General features: G+C 41.9%; 1 protein-coding gene across 1 annotated transcript in view; it reads left to right on the top strand.

Moving 5' to 3' along the window:
- The first annotated feature begins 3,832 nt into the window (after positions 1–3,832).
- Positions 3,833–21,814, top strand: part of LOC126471168 (dystrophin, isoforms A/C/F/G/H-like) — an 881,357-nt gene continuing 863,375 nt past the window's right edge. Inside the window, exon 1 of the mRNA XM_050099271.1 lies at positions 3,833–4,007. Within this exon, the coding sequence (XP_049955228.1) occupies positions 3,932–4,007 (76 nt within the window). The 5' untranslated portion in view covers positions 3,833–3,931. The remainder of the gene's footprint in view (positions 4,008–21,814) is intronic.

The raw sequence follows: 21,814 nt of genomic DNA, 5'->3' as shown, positions 1-21,814 counted from the left end.
TGTTGGGGTTAATGGATGCCTGTAATGGTCCACAAACAACTCAAAATATCGAAACGATGTTTTCGGCAAATGATAGGACGCACAAAGGAATATACGTGAAGTTTGCTCCAAGGCTAATTCTTACATCTGATCTAAGTACTTTTTGTAATGGTATTTTGGAACTCTTGGAAACAAAAGTATAGTGATAGCGTGCTTTTTAAAATCTCATTGTAAATTTTTCACCAAACGAGACGGGGAATGTGCAAAATGTGGGAGTGAAGCACGTCAGCTCAGATCGGGTTGTACCCCATTCCCCTCTGTTTATGCGGCAAATGAGGTGAAACTGTCTTGCCTGACGTCATGGTCTCCGTATATAGCACATTGTCAGCAATTTTTTGTCACTAGCTTCGCTGCAGTCTATGACAAGAGTCATACCACTTCATTCCTTTACGTCCCTTCGAGTGCCTCCAACAATTATACAATACTACTGAAAAGCACATCTTCGTAGATAAAAAGTTACATACTCCAACTTCAAATATTTCCAGAATCGTTTAGAATATAATAACTACATTTTCTCCCAACCGAAATCTAAGTGTGTCCTTACTGAACGGTAGATAGTTTCTTGTCATAACATCATTAACTGCGGATGTATCGGTATCACCTTAAGTTTATCAAACTGATCTGTAAAAATTTCTGCTGCTGGTATCGACGATCTGGAACAGACGAGTAACGGCTTCTCACGCTCCAGAATCCGTTAGGCATTCCAAGAGAAATTATAATGTTTGGAACAAAAGAGTTCTCTGCTTTGAGCATCAAACTGACAGCTGTCTTCAGCGGAATTTCGGGATTACATAGGGTACGTCTGCAGGCTCGCTCCAGTGTGAGGCAGCTAAGTGCGACTGAATACAGATCTGAAATAGTGGGTAAGCAGGAGCTGCTGTTTTGCTTCTACCATGTCAGCTCCTTGGTATCACTTTAAAATAAAAATATCGTCTAAGGCTGAAACTGTTCTCTAGCGAAGTATGAATGAATTTTAATGTTTGATATACTCTGAGGTGACATAAGTCATGGGATACCTCCTAACACTGGGTCGGACCTCTTTTGCTCGGCGTAATGCATGATCTATCGATTATGTCCCATAAATGTTAGATGGGATTCGTCTCGGGCGATCTGGTTGACCAAATCATTCACTCCATTTCTCTAGAACGTTCTTCAAACCAATCGCGAATAATAGTGATCCGGTGACATCGTTGTTTGGGAACATGAGGCCCATGAATGCAGATGGTCTCTATGTAGCCGAACATAAACATTTCCAGTCAATGATCTGTTTAGTTGGACCAGAGGACCCAGTCCATTCCATGTGCTCGGCGTAATGCATGGTCTGTCGATTATGTCCCATAAATGTTAGATGGGATTCATCTCGGGTGATCTGGTTGGGCAAATCATTCACTCCAATTCTCCAGCCCACACCATTATAGAGTCACCACAGCTTGGACAGTGCCTTGTTGACAACTTAGGTCCGTGGCTTCGTGTGGTCTGCGCCAAACTCGACCATTACCATCAGCTCTTACCAACTGAAAACGGGACTCATCTGACTAGGCCACGGTTTTTCCGTCGACTGGGGTCCAACCGATGTGTTCACGAGTTCAGGAGAGGGACTGCAGGCAACGTCGTGATGTTGGCAAAGGGTCACACATCGCTGTTATGCTTCAATAGCCGATTAACAAGAAATTTCGCCGCACTCTCCTAACGGATACATTGCTACTTGTCTGTTAGCACTGACAACTCTACGCAAACGCCGTTGCTCCTGGTCGTCAAGTGATGGTTGTCCGTGGTGAGAGATAATGCCTAAAATTTGGCATTCTCATGATTCCGCATTCAAAATCTCTTAAATCCTTCTGTGCGGCCGTAATCACGTTGGACACCTTTTCACGTGAATCACCCGGGTACAAATCACAGCTCCGCCAATGCACTGCCCTTTTATACCTATGGTACACGCTACTACCGCCATCTGTATATGCGCATATAGCTATCTCGTGTCTTTTGTAACCTCAGCGTAATTCTATAACCACATTACACTACTGGCCATTAAAATTGCTACACCACGAAGATGACGTGCTACAGATGCGAAATTTAACCGACAGGAAGAAGATGCTGTGATATGCAAATGATGAGGTTTTCACAGCATTCACACAAGACTGGCGCCAGTGGCAACACCTACAACGTGCTGACATGAGGAAAGTTTCCAACCGATTTCCCACACACACACAGCAGTTGACTGGCGTTGCCTGGTGAAACGTTGTTGTGATGCCTCGTGTGCGGACCATCACGTTTCCGACTTTGATAAAGGTAGGATTGTAGCCTATCGCGATTGCGGTTTATCGTATCGCAACATTGCTGCTCGCGTTGGTCGAGATCCAATGACTGTTAGCAGGATATGGAATCGGTGGCCTCAGGAGGGTAATGCGGAACGCCGTGCTGGATCCCAACGGCCTAGTACCACTAGCAGTCGAGATGACAGGCATCTTATCCGCATGGCTGTAACGGATTGTGCAGACACGTCTCCATCCCTGAGTCAACAGATGGGGACGTTTGCAAGACAAAAACCATCTGCACGAACAGTTCGACGACGTTTGCAGCAGCATGGACTATCAGATCAGAGACCATGACTGCGGTTACCCTTGACGCTGCATCACAGACAGGAGCGCCTGCGGTGGTGTACTCAATGACGAACCTGGTGCACGAATGGCAAAACGTTATTTTTTCGGATGAATCCAGGTTCTGTTTACAGCATGATGATGGTCGCATCCGTGTTTGGCGACATCGCGGTGAACGCACATTGAAAGCGTGTATTCGTCATCGCCATACCGGTGTATCACACGGCGTGATGGTATGGGGTGCCATTGGTTACTCGTCTCGGTCACCTCTTGTTCGCATTGACGTCACTTTGAACAGTGGACGTTACATTTCAGATGTGTTACGACCCGTGGCTCTACCCTTTATTCGATCCCTGCGAAACCCTACATTTCAGCAGGATAATGCACGACCGCATGTTGCAGGTCCTGTACGGGCCTTTCTGGATACTGGCCAGCACATTCTCCAGATCTCTCACCAATTGAAAACGCCTAGTCAATGGTGGCCGAGCAACTGGCTCGTCACAGTACGCCAGTCACTACTCTTGATGAACTGTGGTATCGTGTTGAAGGTGCATGGGCAACTGTACCTGTACACGCCATCCAAGCTCTGCTTGACTCAATGCCCAGGCGTGTCAAGGCCGTTATTACGGCCAGAGGTGGTTGTTCTGGGTACTGATTTCTCAGGATCTATGCACCCAAATTGCGTGAAAATGTAATCACATGTCAGTTCTAGTATAATATGTTTGTACAATGAATACCCGTTTATCATCTGCATTTCTTCTTGGTGTAGCAATTTTAATGGGCAGTAGTGTACATTATTATTCCCAAAGTGCGTGATCAGAACCGTCTTCAGAAAAAGAAAGGTGGATGACTACTAGCAGGAATCAGTGGAGGTTTCAACCAGTAGGATTAGGCTTCAAATGTGTTTTGGCGAAACAAACGATATATACTTAATGCTGTGTCTCGTCATCATTCTGTCACTATGACTTTCCAGCGCCAATAAATTTCGCATAAAATTCTTCCTGCTGAACCAGACGGGTCCGCCTCGCGATGTGTACGGAGTACGCGGAAATCCCGTGTGGCGTGAACCGAGTTTACGCGCGATCTGCGAGCCTAGGCTGCCGCACGGCCGCCTCCGACGTGTGTGCCCCCCACCCCTTTTCCTCCCCCCCCCCCACCTTCCGTAATCCAACAGAAGGCGTTCGACAGCAGCGACGTTTTTGCAGTGTGTGAGCCGCGGTGGTGTCCGTAGGCGGCAATTACATAAGCAGCAGCAGCGACGCCAGATAACAGTGCGGCGCGCCTCCACAGCGAAGATGGCGGCGGGGCCCGCATCGCCGACGCGCCGGCAGCTGCAGCAGGCCATGCAGCTCGTCGCAGACAACTGGCAGAGTAAGTCCACGCCCACTTCTCTCCTCCACAGTCGCCCTGCGACAAGTTGCTGCCGACAGACCAACACATGTTACGACAGTAAAATTCGTCGCAATGTTCCGAACGACCCAAACTCGTAACATATGTGCTTCGAGAACAGTAACCAGCAGTAATGATGAAGATCGCAGAGGGAAGGAGAACGTAGACGCCAAGTGACGCCTTCTTTGTATGAACGGAAGAAAGGGCGGGTTGAAAGTACCGGTGCCAGACTTGACTAGTGGCTTGTGATCTCATACGTGCGTAGACAGACATAGAACAGAGCACAGACAATATTTTGCTTTTATATTACTTTTTGTGCTTACGGACGTGTAGTGTAGCGCAAGGTCTAAGTATGATTTGAAGGTGCCGGTCTGACTGTAGGTCGAAGCAGCCCATGAATGTGAAAAAGAATTTCAAGGCCAGGTGACAGAATAGGTGAAATTTATTCGCAATTGCGAATATGGCCAGCCATCAGGGACTCTAATCCAGATTGCCCGCTTACCGTATAGACAGCGTTCGCCTTACCATTAAGCTGTCCGAGAACGGCTCGCGGCCTGGCCCATTTTTCCATATGTTGTCAACCATTTGTCTACAACCTGTACTCATACATCCATTATGAATATTCTCGTAGCCGAGCGGTCTCAGGCGCTGCAGTCATGGGCTGTGCGGCTGGTCCCGGCGGAGGTTCGAGTCCTCCCTCGGGCATGGGTGTGTGTGTTTGTCCCCAGTATAATTTAGGTTAAGTAGTGTGTAAGCTTAGGGACTGATGACCTTAGCAGTTACGTCCCATAAGATTTCACACACAATATTCCCGTACAGGCGAGACGCTTTATTTGAAAATCGCTTGCCCGATGTGGGCTGATAAATACGATACTGCAGTGCCTGTGTTATTCCAAATTATGATGCAATGCTCCATTGGACATGCGTCCTCCCAATTGCGATTAGCCGCGAGGTGTAGCCGTGCGGTTTGAGTCGTCTTGTCACGGTTCGCGCGGCTCCCCCCGTCGGAGGTTAGAGACCTCCCTCGGGCATTTGTGTGTGTGTGTGTCTGTGTGTGTGTGTGTGTGTGTGTGTGTGTGTGTGTGTGTGTGTGTGTGTGTGATCCTTAGCGTAAGTTTAAGTTAGATTAAGTAGTGCGTAAGCCCAGGGACCGATGACCTCAGCAGTTTGGCCCCATAGTTCTTACCACAATTTCCAATTGCGATTACATTTAATGTATTTCATAATGGCTGTAGTCGCCGCAGTTCTTTGGACATGCATGCATGCATGTTCAAAGGAAAATTGCATCGCAATTCAGAATAACACAGGCACTGCAATATCGAATGGTGACAGACCAATCTGTAGTGTAGCCGGAGATGGAGGTTAAGTTGAAAGGTGGCAGTTCGGTCGTTAGTGGGCGAAGCCGACGAATGTGGTGTCATGAGAATAAGTACCAGGTAATCAAAAAGTCAGTATAAATTTTAAAACTGAATAAATCACGGAATAATGTAGATAGAGATGTACAAATTAACACATGCTTGGAATGACATGGGGTTTTATTAGAACCAAAAAGTACAAACGTTCAAAAAATGTCCGCCAGATGGTGCTTCATCTGATCAGAATAGCAATAATTAGTAAGACAAAGGAAAGATGATGTTCTTTACAGGAAATGCTCAATATGTCCACCATCATTCCTGAACAACAGCTGTAATCGAGGAATAATGTTGTGAACAGCACTGTAAAGCATGTCCGGAGTTATGGAGAGGAATTGGTGTCGGATGTTGTCTTTCAGCATCCCTAGAGATGTCGGTCGATCACGATACACTTGCGACTTCAGGTAACTCCAAAGCCAATAATCGGACGGACTGAGGTCTGGAGACCTGGGAGGCCAAGCATGACGAAAGTGGCGGCTGAGCACACGATCGTCACCAAACGACGCGCGCAAGACATCTTTCACGCGCCATCTGTCGGACATTTTGTGAACTTTTTGTTTTGTTCTAATAAAACCCCACGTCATTCCAAGCATGTGTGTCAATTTTTACCCCTCTATCTACATTATTCCGTGGTTTATTAAGTTTCCAAATTTATACAGACTTTTTGATCACCCTGTATAGTCCTTGTTATGCCGAGTATTTAAGCATATGGGATTTCAGTAAGCGGTGGCTGTCCATTTTGATAACCTTATTCGTCAAAACCGATGCTGGTGTCGAAAGATTCAGTATTTACGGAAAAGGTATTGTTACGTCAAGCTCAGTCACTGAAGAGCTGACCAACAAAGTGGAAAAGTGAAACCAAGTGGAAAAATTGTCTCGATATCAAAGGGTGCGACACAATGCGTGAATGAGGACAAAGAAGGTAGGCTTATTCGTCTCCAAGTAATGCGTTTGTTGTAACAGACAATTTCGGTTCGTTGTTGTAACAATAATGGGTGTGAGGAACCAGAGAACACACGTGACCGTTCAAAGCGTCAAACGGGTACTTGATGACGCGTTGAGACAACTGTACAGTCTGCATCGAAGATCCAACGCCGTTACTGCCGTGTGGACTGAGAACAAGTTTGCTGTTTGAATATATGAACATGGTATCTGTTCTTTCGGACATGTCCGAAAGAACAGATACCATCTTCATATAGTTAAGGCTAACCGGCCGTTGACCACCTTGTTTTGTGTGGATGCACACGTATTGCCCTAACCTACGGGACTCCGTAAGTTTGTCTGCCGCGAGTAATGAATGTAATGGGCAGAGGCACAAAGAATGTACTGTGTGGACATTAAGTTGGGAATGTGGGTCTCACAGGGAGCGTGCAGTCACACTGTTCTCTGTGCCTCAGATGGATAGAGCGTCTGCCATATAAGCAGGAGATCCCGGGTTCGAGTTCCTGTCGGGGCACAAATTTTCAGCTGTCCCCGTTGATGTATATCAACGCCTGTCGGCAGCGTAGGGTCTTGATTTCATTATCATTTCAAACTTGCTATTTTGTCGATCACCAGTGTCCAGAAACCACAAACACCTCAACCTGCAATGGCCGAGTGAAGGCTGTCGTTGGTTGTGTGAGTGGTTAAATGCAGCGTCTGCTGAAGAGACCCGCTTCACTCCGTTCTGTAATGATTATTAAGTACGTATTAGATGTGGTGACCATCCTTGGGAAGCCTACATTGCTGTGGGACATAGCGGACAAACGCCAATTATGATCGTTTCAGGCGCCATTGCATACAACATACGATCTCAGCTCGTATGTATTAATGGCAGGTCGGACAAGTGATAGATCATGGGTGTTTTTGTGCCCGCGATACTGTACCTCCTTCACACAGTTCCACGTGCTACATTTCAACAGGTCAACGCTCTAAACGCAACATTTCAGCTAGACACTGCATTACATCTGGCAACGAATGCTTAAGTCTCCTTCGGAGAACGACGGGCACCATTACTACAGTATGTAAGTCAGTCTGTCGTGTTACCCATTGAATTTATCAGGAATGTTGTTGATCGGCAATTGGCTTGTCAGTCCCCCAGCAACCACTTTTCACGGTTTCAGGACCCAAATGCAAACAGCGTGGGCGGAGGATCCACAGGAATATTCCACGTCCTCTGAGTTCATGCTACTACTTTAAAGATTTTCTGACAGCGTTTCGTGGCTGCTGCACACTATAATCAATTCTCATTTGAGAGTTCATGTGAAGCTGTGCAATCAGAACCTTTTGTGCGTCCTTATTTCCCATATTTACGGTGTTAAGTTTATTTCAGTTACGAGTGTCCTCCTTTATGTTGCAATTTCCATCAATGTTCATGTGTATTCTAACAGTACTTCAACAGCCTACTTATAGCAGGTAAGTTTTCTTCAATTGTACGCAATATTCCTCTGACAGCAACCTGTTCCACTATTGAGATCGTTTTGTTGCAGTGTAATGTTTTTATACAGCTCACATATTTTGACAGTCACATTCATCCCCCTCCCCCACGAACTATGCTCGTTGCCGCGTTGGAGTGGCTTACGTGAATAAACGACACGGATAGCCGTACTGTAGGTACAACCACATCGGAAGGTATCTATGGAGAGGAGGGGCTAAAATATGGTTCCTCAAGAGGGGCAGCAGGTTTTCCAGTAGTGACAGCGACAACGGTTTGTGCGACTGATCCATCTGGCCTAGCAACATTAAACAAAATAACCTTGCTATGTTGCTACTGCGAAGACCTCATAGCAAGAGGAAACGTCCCGTTTCCGAAGGGCATGCAGCTCTGCTACATAATTTAATGATGACATCGTCCTGAGTAAAATATTTCTGAGTACTAGTTGTCCCCCATTGGGATGTCCGCGCAGATACAACTCGAGAGGAAGATGTTATCAGAAAAGACAAACTTGGCATTCTATTAGCGGCGGCAAAAAATATTTGATTCCCTAGTCAGGTCAAAGAATTAGATAGGTTGAAGTTTGATACAATGGTAATTAGTGAAGTGCGGTCAGGTAGGTAAAGAGTTATAAATACAAAATCAAACGGGAATACGAGTAGGTCTTATAATCAACAGTAAAACAGGACTGAGGGAGAGCTACTATGAACAAAATACTAAACGCATTATTGCAGCCAAGCCAGACATGAAGCTAAAACCCACCACAATAACACAAGTTTATATACCTACTAGCTCCAAACATGATAGAGAGATTGAAGGAATGTATGATAAGCTAAAAGAAATCATTCAGATAGTTAAGGGAGACGAAAATTAATGGGGGGTCAAGAGTTCGATAGCAGCAAAAGGAAAAGACAGAAAATGAAAAACACTGTGGAATGAGGAAAAAGGAATGAAAAATATAGCCTCTGGTAGAATTTTACACAGCGCGCAATTTAATCATCCCTAGCACTTCGTTTAATAGTCGTAAAAGAAAGCTGTATATTTGGAAGAGCTCTGGGGCACCGGAAGGTTTCAAATTAACTATATATGACAGATTTCGAAACTGGGTTTTAAAGTACAAAATATTTCCAGGGGTAGATGGAGACTCTGGCCATAATTAATAGGTTTTAAACTGCGAGATAACACTGAAGGAAAACATACAGAAATGTATAAAATTAAGATATGAATCAGATAAATTGAAAGGAACACTGGTTGAAGAGAATTTGAAAAGGGGCATTGGGCAACGATTGACGTAAACAGCGAAGGCAGCAGAGGATGACATAGGAGAAAAAGCGAGGCCTTAATGAAATCATTAGGTTATGCAAGACATACTGAATGTAATTAAAGAATGAAGACAAAGATAAAGATAAGAAACTGTGGGAGAAGAGACAAGCATCTGTATGATCATAAAGAGCGGGAATGTCAAGCGAGTGCTTGACAAGGAAGGGAAGGCAGAAACGTCCAAGCAATATTTAGAAGAGCTATAAAAGTGAAATGAATGTCAAAACACCTGAAGTGGACATCATTTTCCCAAAATCATTGAGAACCCCAGGAGAACTACTCCATCTGATACGCAAGTTATGAGACGGGCGTAATACACTCAGACCGCAAGTAGAATATAATAATCAAGACACAGCAGAATTAATGACACTACCTGCCGGTGGGCATTGATTTAAATCAATGGGAAAAGTTGCAAATTTGAGCCAGACCGGGATTGGAACCCAGGTCTCCTGCTTACTAGGTAGATGCGCTGACCATTGCACCATCTTGACACAGGTTCGTCGCAACTGCACGGCCTACCCCAGCATGTCTCCCGTCAGATCCAAACTCTCAACTTATCCACACACCACTGATGTAGTTCCCCTTGTCCATTGTCATCACTACTCGCGGCATTTGGCCGATTCGCGTAAGAGTTCAAGTGTGGTGTTCATCCGCACCGGAGTGATCACTGGCCGCCCCCGCCTTTATTATACACACGTCAACCAAAGTTTTGCATCACCCCGGTTCCCAAAACTCCTGAAAATAGATCTTGAGTGTGGGTATTGTATCACAGACACAGTCCCTTTGACTGTTCAGAGATATCACTAAACCCGCCGAAAGATGGAAGCAACCATGCATGAGCAGCGCCTATTAGACGGAAGCGGTCCGACGGCCAATCAGTTCCAGTCATTCCCCCAGGGAGGAGGTACACGACTCGTGTTGTCTGTTGTTCAACCGTGCTTAGACGGTCAATACCGTGGTTGGATCGCGTCCGCATTGTTACTTTGTGCCAGGAAGAATCAAATAGTTCAAATGGCTCTAAGCACTATGGGACTTAACTACTGAGGTCATCAGTCCCCTAGAACTTAGAACTACTTAAACCTAACTAACCTAAGGACATCACACACATCCATGCCCGAGGCAGGATTCGAACCTGCGACCGTGGCGGTCACGTGGTTCCAAACTGACGCGCTTAGAACCGCACGGCCACACGGGCCGGCGTGCCAGGTAGGGCTCTCAACAAGGGAAGGGTCCATGCGTCTCGGAAGGAACCACAACGATTTTGTTCGGACGTGGAGGGGAGACAGAGAGACAGGAAATGTCGCTGACATGCTTCGCTCATGATCAAGGGCTACTACTGCAGTGGATGACGGGTACCTATCGATTATGGCTCGGAGGAACCCTGACAACAACGCCACCATGTTGAATAATGCTTTTCGTGCAGCCTCAGGACGTCGTGTAACGACTCAAACTGTGCGCAATAGGCTGCGTGATGCACAATTCACTCACGACGTCCAAGGCGAGGTCCATCTTCACAACCAAGACACCATGCAGCGCATTAAAGATGGGCCAACAAAATTCCGAATGGACCACTCAGGATTGGCATCACGTTCTCTTCACCGATGAGTGTCGCATATGCCTTCAAGCAGACAACGGTCGGAGACGTGTTTGTAGGCAACCCGGTCAGGCTGAACGCCTTCTACACTCTGTCCAGCGAGTGCAGCAAGTTGGAGGTTCCCTGCTGTTTTGGGGTGGCAGTATGTGGGGCCGACTAACGCTGCTGGTGGTCATGGAAAGCGCCGTAACGGCTGTACGATACGTGGGTGGTGCAACCACATCAGCTGCATATTGGCGAGGCATTCGTCTTCATGGACGACAATTTGCGCCCCCGCCGTGCACTTCTTGTGAATGACTTCCTTCAGGATAACGACATCGCTCGACTAGAGTGGCTAGCATGTTCTCCAGACATGAACCCTATCGAACATGCCTGGGATATATTGAAAAGGGCTGTTTATGAACGACATGACCCACCAACCACTCTGAGGGATCTACGCCGAATCGCCGTTGAGGAGTGGGACAATCTGGATCAACAGTGGCTTGATGAACTTGTGGATAGTACGCCACGACGAATACAGGCATGCATCAATGCAAGAGGACGCGCTACTGGGTATTAGAGGTATCGGTGTGTAAAGCAATCTGGACCACCACCTGTGAAGGTTTCGCTGTATGGTGGTACAACATGCAATGTGTGGTTTTCATGAGCAATAAAAAGGGTGGAAATGATGTTTATGTTGATCTCTATTCCAATTTTCTGTACATGTTCCGGAACTCTCGGAACCGAGGTCATGCTAAAGTTTTTTTGATATGTGTAGATTTCGTGCCTGTTCTTTCGGACATCTCCGAAAGAACAAAAGGACAGTCACCACATACACAATGTAATAATTTCAGTTTCAAAGAAGGTTGCTGCTAACAGGTATGATTAGTGCCGAATCATTAGTTTAATAAATCTTATTTGTAAAATTCCGACTCGAACTGTTTACAGATGGATGAGAAGACAAGTAAAAGTCGACCTGGAGAAGGATCAGTTTCGGTTCTGGAAAAATGTAGCAATATTGACACTATGACTTATGTTAGAAGAAAGGTCGAAAAAAGGTTATAGCATTTGTAGATTTAGAGAATAATTTTGAATGTGTTGACTGGAATACACAATTTAGAATTCTGAAGGTAGCGAATATAAAATACGGAGAGCAAAAGTTTGTCAACAACAGGTACAGTAACCACTAGACATGAATGGTGCATGGGGGCTTATTAATTAAATTATTGATTGAAAATATTTTTTTTTGTAGCTGTCTGTCCGATTACGTAAGTCTCGTAATCGGTTGGCCCTGACTAGTATTTTTACGCTATCTGACTGCAACAAACAATGTAAGAAAATTTTCGTAAACACAGTTAATTAATTAAGTCCCCAGCAACTATAAAACCTACAAAATCCAAGCACAAATGTAACTGTTCTGTATGTGGGAGTGTGACTCAACGTCCACATCTGGCACGGTTCTTTCCAACAAGACAAGAATTTTTAAATACCAACTATACTGAGGTGACAAAAGAAAATTAGAAAAACTATAATTACGCAAGAAAACCAGAATTACACTCTAATGCAAGAACACAAACCAGATGCTTTGTTGACTGAACCTGTAGTGATGCATTATTTCAGATACACAATTAATAAAAGAACATTGTAGTTTTTACCTTCATATATATTGACGAAATGCACTCATTACAATAACATCTGCTATCTCTCCCATCAAATAACTGCATAAAACATGGAACAACACTCTTTACTACCACATCTCACTCCGACTTCACGACAAGCAGTGCCCACTAGCACATCTCGGCACGAACTCTTAACACATACTGCCCTCTACGAGCTCTCTACTAGCACTGACTTCTACGATCTCTTCACAAGCACTGACTGCCATGAACTCTAAACACACACTGCCTTCAACGAGTTCTCTCCAAGCACTGACTTCTACGAACTCTCGACAACCACTGACTTTCACGAGCTCTCTACTAGCACTGTCCGCTACGAACTCCCAACAAGCACTGACTTCTACGATCTCTTAACACGCACTGTGGAGGCGGCTTAATAGTACTCTTTGGCGCACTCTCTGGCGCAGTGGCACAGTGTAGCCACCTTTCATATGCCCCTCCTCCACAGGCCAGAATTTGATGGTATTTTTGCCAGCATTGGTGGTGAAAATACCACCAAATTCGTCCAGAAAAATACAGACAAAAATAAAAGATAATATTAATACCTAAATATCACATAATTAGTTAAAAATTTTGGCTTTGCACTGACCTTTCACTAACCTAATATATGAAATACAGTAAGCAATACAACTTCTTTTCATACATGTGACTTTACATAATAGTTTACACAATATACAAAAAATCAGTTTATACAAATGTTCACCTAAAATGCTTTCAATGATTAGTTTATACAAAAAAGAACACCAACAGGTAACATCTTTTCAGTAGAAGCAGTCCATCAGTTGCACCCAGTAAAGTTTAGCAGGTACACCCAGCAACAAGTCACATTAGTTCAGTAGAAGCAATCCATCAGATGCACCCAGCAATGTTGAGTAGGTGCAGACAGCAACAAGTGACTTCATTTCAGTAGAAGCAGTCAATCAGTTGCACCCAGCAATGTTGAGCAGGTGCAGACACCAACAAGTGACACCATTTCAGTAGAAGCAATCCATCAGTTGCACCCAGCAAAGTTTAGCAGGTACACCCAGCAACAAGTGACATTATTTCAGTAGAAGCAGTTCCATCTGTGGCACCCAGTAAAGTTGCAGAGGTACACACAGCAACAAGTCACATTAGTTCAGTAGAAGCAGTTCATCAGTGGCACCCAGCAATGTTGAGTTGGTGCAGACAGCAACAAGTGACATCATTTCAGTAGAAGCAGTCCATCAGTGGCACCCAGTAATGTTGATCAGGTGCACACAGCAACAGGGGACATCTTTTCAGTAGAAGCAGTCCATCAGTGGCACCCAGCAATATTGAGTAGGTGCAGACAGCAAAAAGTCACATCTCTCAGCAGAAGCAGTTCCACAAAATTCACTAACACTGATCACACTGTTCATCAGAGTTTATGAGCAGAAATTAAACATGTCCTAATGTCACACATCATGTTGAAAAGTGCAGGTAACAGTTCAGAATATTTATCTTCACTAATCAGACAGTTCAGGCATGAACAATAGTTTGAATGCACATACAAATGCTTTTACAGTAAGATACAAATCATAACAAACACACAAATGATATCAGATAATTATCCTATTAACTATTACAATACACAAATACCAGTAAACCTATAATATTTATGGGTGTCAGTGCAAGCCACTACCAACAAATAAAATAATATTTAGGAGATAGGTGGGTAGGATTAGTAAAGGAAAACACACAGAACACACTCACTCATCTCTCATCCACATTAAGTACTACTGTGTAACTGAATAGTGTTAATTGTGTAAATGAAATTCTGTCTAAATCTGATGTTCATCATGTGTATCAAGTAGTACTGGCAGCAATGTATAATAGTCAATAATAGTTAAGTCAATGTCATAGTCATCATGTCAAGACCAATGTTTGCCAAGCCAGATCAAAATGTACTGTTGTTGAACAACTGTCAGTGTGCCAAGATATGCAATTACTTCCTCTCTTCAAAAAAAAGCATATACTGCTTAGTGATTTAACAAGTGTGTGTATAGACTATCTTCCTTCTACTTTAGTGTTCTAGTCTGCTATCTTCATCCTCCTTGTTCCATTAAGACCAACAAAAAAAATATGCTCCTCACTTACTTTACCTCTTATACACCAAAACTCCAATAATCATCAGCATCACATAATCTCAATACGTCACTAATACTTCTTCAATACGTCGATACATATAACTCTTATCATCAACATCATTTACCTTACCTCTTGTCCACAAAAACTCCAATAATCATCAACTTCATATAATCTCTATACCTCAATAATACGTCGCTACATATAAACCTCAGCACCAATATCATTTCACTTCCATAACAACTCTTTCCTCTAGTCAGTCTCCTTGAACAAGTACAGATAAAATCCTAATGCAAACCTCATCATCCCATACAATCCGAAGACACATTGTCAACACACAACCTCTGTGTAATCCATTTGAGCCCAATCTTCTACTCATTATAAATTATAAGATACATTTTGGTTCCTTGTCCATCATTAAATAAAAGAAATGCATACCTAACCTCTAACAGACTTAGTTCGAATAACTCTCAGTAATTAAGTACGATTACGGAGTGTGAATGATCATAATATTTCACAGTGTGTACACCACTTCAAGAATCATAGCAGAAGCAAACATGTGGAGTATTTTTTGTGTCAAGTGTCACTTCCTATTTCAATTGCTCACGAAAAATGCAGTGTAATAACTGTTAATGGTCTAAACTTATTTTTGGTATGTCATGTCGTTAGCCTCCTTCCTATTAGCATAAATGTATACAGCTTCCATAAAACCTCCAGCTCATGTGACTTCTATGACTTTCTTGTACTAATGTCGTTCGTCGAATTATAGCAGTTAATTTTCTTATCTTAAAAATATAAGGCACTGAGCGTAAGCAAAACTTGCAATAGCGAGTAAATATACCAGTAGAGAACACAATGTCAACAAGTGGATGCAGCTCAAATCCTACAACGAGGCTCTGCCAAGTGAACAATCTATAATTAATACCATAGTGTGACCTAAACTCTATGTTCATACACAGTATATCAGCATTTCCATACACCAAATTAAAGAGCAGTTATGGCAACAAAACAGAAATGTGTAAATATGTAATCCATACGCATAGCAGTAAACATATATCTTACGTAATAAACAGGTCATTAGCATCATATCAGCATAAGCAAATAAATGTTCATATGTCATCTTAGCAAGTAAACATGGAGGCGCAAGCAGATAAATCACAAAGTATAACTTACATACATAATCACAGTCAGCACAATTAATCAGATGACAATTATAATTCAAATAAATAAGCACAGCAGGCACATAATTAAAAAATATGACATCAGTGAAATAGCAGTGCAGCCAAGCGATGCATAATATATACAAATAACAACCCTGTTCATTAATCAATAATTGTCAAAATCAGTAAATGTACACAAGCACGTCGCTTCACAAGTAAATTCATAGAACATGAAATTAGCACAAAGTATGAATCACGTAATTGCGAGCAGCAAATTACGTCTAAAGTACGTACCTAAGTGGAAATATGTTACCTGAAAAATAAACTCAATTAATAGTTACCTTTTTAGTTTATTAGTTTTTTCTTCGAAATTACATTCTTCCTGAAATTTTCTCCATAGTAAGTCGTCTTAACATCGGACATGCACAGAATTTACCTGAAGTTCTTAAATATTTTATAGAACCGTATCCTGAAAAATACTAAATGTTAATAACAGAATTCATCAAGTCACTATAGCTTTATACTGAATTTAGTCGGAGAAATTAGACTGTGTATTTGTTTACGGCTGTCAGTGCATTCGCACTGAGCGCTCGATCAGCTGTAGGCGCGTGACGTAGGAAGCAATTGTTTGCGGTCAACGACTGCCTTGTGCGGCGCGCAGACTTGACTGTTGCTTTGAGTATGTGCCGCCGCCAAAACACAGCGCGGCATCCTTGTACTCTCTGCGTGTTTACATGTAGCTGTTAGTTTCTCTAAAGTATGTCACTCTACAAAAATTTTTTTAAAAGTATATCATTCCACAAAAATTTTGGAAACTACGAATCTCACGTTTTGTGGTAGGAACAGCATAATTACGAATAGCGTCTAATTTTTTTTTGATCAGGAAGAATACCTTCTGTACAAATAATGTGACGAGAAATTTCACCTGAGAACGACCAAATTCAGATTTTTCCAAGTTTACTGTAATGCCAACTCTTGCAAAAATACGTAATAATGAGTCCAAAATTTTGTTGTGCTCACTCCAAGAACGTTTAGCAATAAGAATGTCGTCAACATAAGAAGTAATATTGTCACGAAGATAAACAGGTAAAATTTCGTTTAAACTACGAATGAATGCTGCAATAGGTACAGTAAGTCCAATCGGTAATTTCCAAAGTCACTTTTGGGTACAATTAGTCACATCAGGTTATTGTTCACTTACTCACTAGATAGATTGATAGTAGAAGAGTTGGTTTGACAGATGCAAAGAATAGTAAAAGAGTAGGCAGCGGTACAGAAAACTAAAAGAGAAATAGCACCACTACAGCTCGGGGCCCTATGCTCGCTACGGCACATATTCACTTAGAGTAGTGAATCCCCTGAGGACTTTAATAAGTTCAAGCAGTAATTTTCGAAATCTCATTTAGGTAAATAGTCAAATCCGGTTATTGTTTATCTACTGTCTAGATAGATTGATAGTCGAAGAGTTGGTTTGACAGATGCAAAGAATAGTAGAAGAGTAGGCAGCGGTACAGAAAACTAAAAGGGAAATAGCACCACTACAGCTCGGGGCCCTATGCTCGCTACGGCACATATTCACTTAGAGTAGTGAATCCCCTGAGGTCTTTAATAAGTTCAAGCAGTAATTTTCGAAATCTCATTTAGGTAAATAGTCAAATCCGGTTATTGTTCATCTACTGTCTAGATAGATTGATAGTCGAAGAGTTGGTTTGACAGATGCAAAGAATAGTAGAAGAGTAGGCAGCGGTACAGAAAACTAAAAGGGAAATAGCACCACTACAGCTCGGGGCCCTATGCTCGCTACGGCACATATTCACTTAGAGTAGTGAATCCCCTGAGGTCATTAATAACTGCACATAATTTCAAGTTTGTGACTTAGTGGCACACCTGGCGGGAGTGCGTACGCAAATTGACCTGACCATGAACATGGATGTATGTCGTTCTTAGAATTGCGAAATATCTTAATCTTCCAAACAGTTAAGAAGTGTTTATAGTCAAAACTTTCGCCTCGTGGCGACAAAGACCTACCGCGTCTGTCCCAGTCCGAATGTCGATTATTGTCAAGTTCACGCGCCTGGCGCTCTCTTGTTGCTTCTCGTAAATGAAATAAATTACTTTCTTCATACCCCTCTGCTATCTGTGATTCTAAATTTCTTCTGCTATCTTTTCCTACAATTTCGCCTTCGATCTGCTTGACTTGCTTTCGTAATGCCTCAAATTCCCTTTTCACGCGTTCATTAAATTTTTCCTGATTTTCAACATGCTTATTTATGTTCTGGTATTCTTCGGTTTCTGCAAATGGCAATGGAGCTGTATCATCTGAATCTCTGTCCCCATGTAAACTAAGATTTGTCAATTTATCTGAAATTTCCTCAACTCTTTCCGATAAGTCACCTAATTGTTCTTTTTGTTTGTTTACGTCTTCCGTAAGTGTCGCGACTCGGGTTTCAGTATTGACACATTTGGTAGCTAGCTGTTCATATTGTTGTGTTAGGTTATTTATTCTGTCATTTGGTACGGATTCCTCGATTCTTTCAAATATTTCTTTCTTATCGTTTGCACGTTGTAAATTTAACTCTGAAAATTTTTGTACTATCACGCGATCTCTTTCTTCCTGTTCTCTATCCTGTTCCCTTTGTCTGATTTCTACTGCAATTAATCTATTATTGTGAGAATTCAGAATCGGTTGTACTTCTTCCCTGATTTCTTTCTTTAATTCATCTTTCATATTTTTGAAACATGTCCCTATTCGTGAATCTATCCGTGTTTCCAAAGTTCCCATCTCTGTTTTAAATTCAGATCCTAACCGAGTTTCCATTGTTCCCATCTCTGTTTTAATTGTTCCCATCTCAGTTTTAATTGTTCCTATCTCTGTTTTAAATTCAGATCGTAAAGTTCCCATCTCAGTTTTAATTGTTCCTATTTGTGATCCCTGTGAGTCTAACCGTGTTTCCATACGTGCTCCCAAATTTAATATAGCACTCATCAACTGCTCCATATTAAATTGTTCAGAATTCTTTTCGCCCCTAACATTTCCCGCAAAACTAACTTCCTTCTGCATAGCCATAAGGCTATCTGTGTTCGATACTATTCCAGAATCTTCTGTCGTTAATCTTGGATTCTGTGAATTTTCTGATTGAGAAAAATTTTGAAATGGTTCCGGACTATTTTCCCAACTTATTACATTGTTTTCCACCTCATTATCCATCATGCTGTTTTCCTCTGTTGGTGAGTTCGCCATATTAACAATTTCGTCATTCTCACTATTCATCATTTTCGCCTTTTTCATCGATCGCGTAATCATTTACAAAACATAAAAAAAATTCGTCACTGTACGAAAATTACACACAATGACTATTTATCTCCAACAATACTATTCACACGAGATGTTTCCTTCAAACACGATTAACGAACAATTGAAATAATTGCACAAAATTGTCAAACGCGTATATAAGGCAATAAAAATTAAATTTTGAAAAATACCATTAGAAGAATGCCAATTACCAAATCTACACATGCAAAATAGACTACAATTAATAAACTACAAATTACTACAACAATACTACGGTCTACTATTTTTACAATCAGAACAATTCCAAGGGACGATCCTGGCAGGGTCGCCACGTGCATGGGGGCTTATTAATTAAATTATTGATTGAAAATATTTTTTTTTGTAGCTGTCTGTCCGATTACGTAAGTCTCGTAATCGGTTGGCCCTGACTAGTATTTTTACGCTATCTGACTGCAACAAACAATGTAAGAAAATTTTCGTAAACACAGTTAATTAATTAAGTCCCCAGCAACTATAAAACCTACAAAATCCAAGCACAAATGTAACTGTTCTGTATGTGGGAGTGTGACTCAACGTCCACATCTGGCACGGTTCTTTCCAACAAGACAAGAATTTTTAAATACCAACTATACTGAGGTGACAAAAGAAAATTAGAAAAACTATAATTACGCAAGAAAACCAGAATTACACTCTAATGCAAGAACACAAACCAGATGCTTTGTTGACTGAACCTGTAGTGATGCATTATTTCAGATACACAATTAATAAAAGAACATTGTAGTTTTTACCTTCATATATATTGACGAAATGCACTCATTACAATAACATCTGCTATCTCTCCCATCAAATAACTGCATAAAACATGGAACAACACTCTTTACTACCACATCTCACTCCGACTTCACGACAAGCAGTGCCCACTAGCACATCTCGGCACGAACTCTTAACACATACTGCCCTCTACGAGCTCTCTACTAGCACTGACTTCTACGATCTCTTCACAAGCACTGACTGCCATGAACTCTAAACACACACTGCCTTCAACGAGTTCTCTCCAAGCACTGACTTCTACGAACTCTCGACAACCACTGACTTTCACGAGCTCTCTACTAGCACTGTCCGCTACGAACTCCCAACAAGCACTGACTTCTACGATCTCTTAACACGCACTGTGGAGGCGGCTTAATAGTACTCTTTGGCGCACTCTCTGGCGCAGTGGCACAGTGTAGCCACCTTTCAATGGGAGTTGATAGTTGAGAACGGAGTGAGAGACGGTTGTAATCTATACTTGTTGTTTTTCAGTATGTACACTGAGCAAGCTATGAAGGAAACCGAGGAGAACTTTGGAATGGGAATGAATTTATTTTATTTATTTATGTATCCAGACAAGATGAGGGAGATGAAATAATAAACGAGGTTTGACCGTGGCATTGTAATTCTATCAGAGACGGTAAAGGTGTTGGAAGAGCATTGTACGGAATGGATAGTATACTAAAATGAGGTTGTAAGATGAACATTAACGAAAGCAATTTGACCATAATGATAGGTAGTTCAACTAACTCAGGCGATGCTGGGAGAATCAGATTAAGAAGTGACACTAGAAGTGGAAGACAAAATTTGCTATTTGTCTAGCAAACAAAGTGACGATGGTTCGCGTATAGAGTACATTAAATGCATTCTAACAATAACTGAGAAGTATTTCTGAAAAAGATAAATCCGTTAACAAGGAGTATAAATTTAAATATTAGGACGTTTTTGTGGAGGTATTTATCTAAAGCATAGACTTGTACGAAAGTGAAACGCGGACGATAAATAGTACAGACAATATATACACATACCAGCAGAACGAAATTTTTTTAAATTATGTATCTCACAGTATAAAGGTTTTCGTGTATGTTACCGCTGCCAAATCTTAGGCAGCAGTGACAGTTCTTGATCACGTCTGACGTAACTGTCATATCGTGTAAATGTGGAACTGACTGGTCAGAGACTATATTATCTCCCTTACGTTATTTCTGAGATCGTATTTATATACATCTGTAGCGTGCACTCATATATGTAAGACACCATCTTTGGAAAATTGGCATACAAGTGTAAAATATACAATAGGCAGAAAATTGGAAAATAGTCCAACGTATCATGAAAAATTCGACAATTTCCAATGCAGGATATGGAGAGACTCCAAAAGAATACATTTCAAATCTGGTATATACAACTTATTCCGTAAGTCTGTCTGTTCATTTAGTATGTAGTCCGGAAACCCCAAAACAAGATTTAGAGAACATGTTAATACGAATAAACTTGTTAGTGTTAGTGAAGCCAGACCCTCAGCATTCAGTGCTCGTTTGCTAGAATACAAGCATTCTGCTAATGACATTAATAAAACATCGCCAACCTTCATAAGGCAGAAAAAGGCAGGTTATTAAATAATCAATAAGAAATTCAAATATACAGCCATAATATATTAATGGACAGACTTACGGAATGAAATGTATATACAAAATTTCAACTGCGTTTTAACGAATAAGTTCGGTTTAGAGTCTCACCATATCCTGTATAAACAATTATCCAATTTGAAGTATGTTGGATTATTTTGCAATTTTGTGCCTTATGTACTATCCTCGTATACCACTTGTCCAAAGGTGGTACTTTATTAACAACGTGGCTTTTTAGGTTTTCCGTGGTCTCGCCAAATGGCTTCAGGCAAAGGCCGCCCTATTTCCTTTGAAAAGGACACGGCCCATTTCCTTGCACAGCCTTTCGTAATCCGAGCCTCTGCTCCGTCTCTGATGTCCTCTGAGTCGACTGGATGTTTTTTTCGTTTTGAAGGCGTCAAGTTTTCCATGGTGTGGTACGCT

Source organism: Schistocerca serialis, chromosome 3 (assembly GCF_023864345.2).
Source record: "Schistocerca serialis cubense isolate TAMUIC-IGC-003099 chromosome 3, iqSchSeri2.2, whole genome shotgun sequence".
In the NCBI taxonomy this organism is placed as follows: Eukaryota; Metazoa; Arthropoda; class Insecta; order Orthoptera; family Acrididae; genus Schistocerca; species Schistocerca serialis.
The sequence above is the reverse complement of the archived record's forward strand: the minus strand, read 5'-3'. Positions and strand labels throughout refer to the sequence as shown.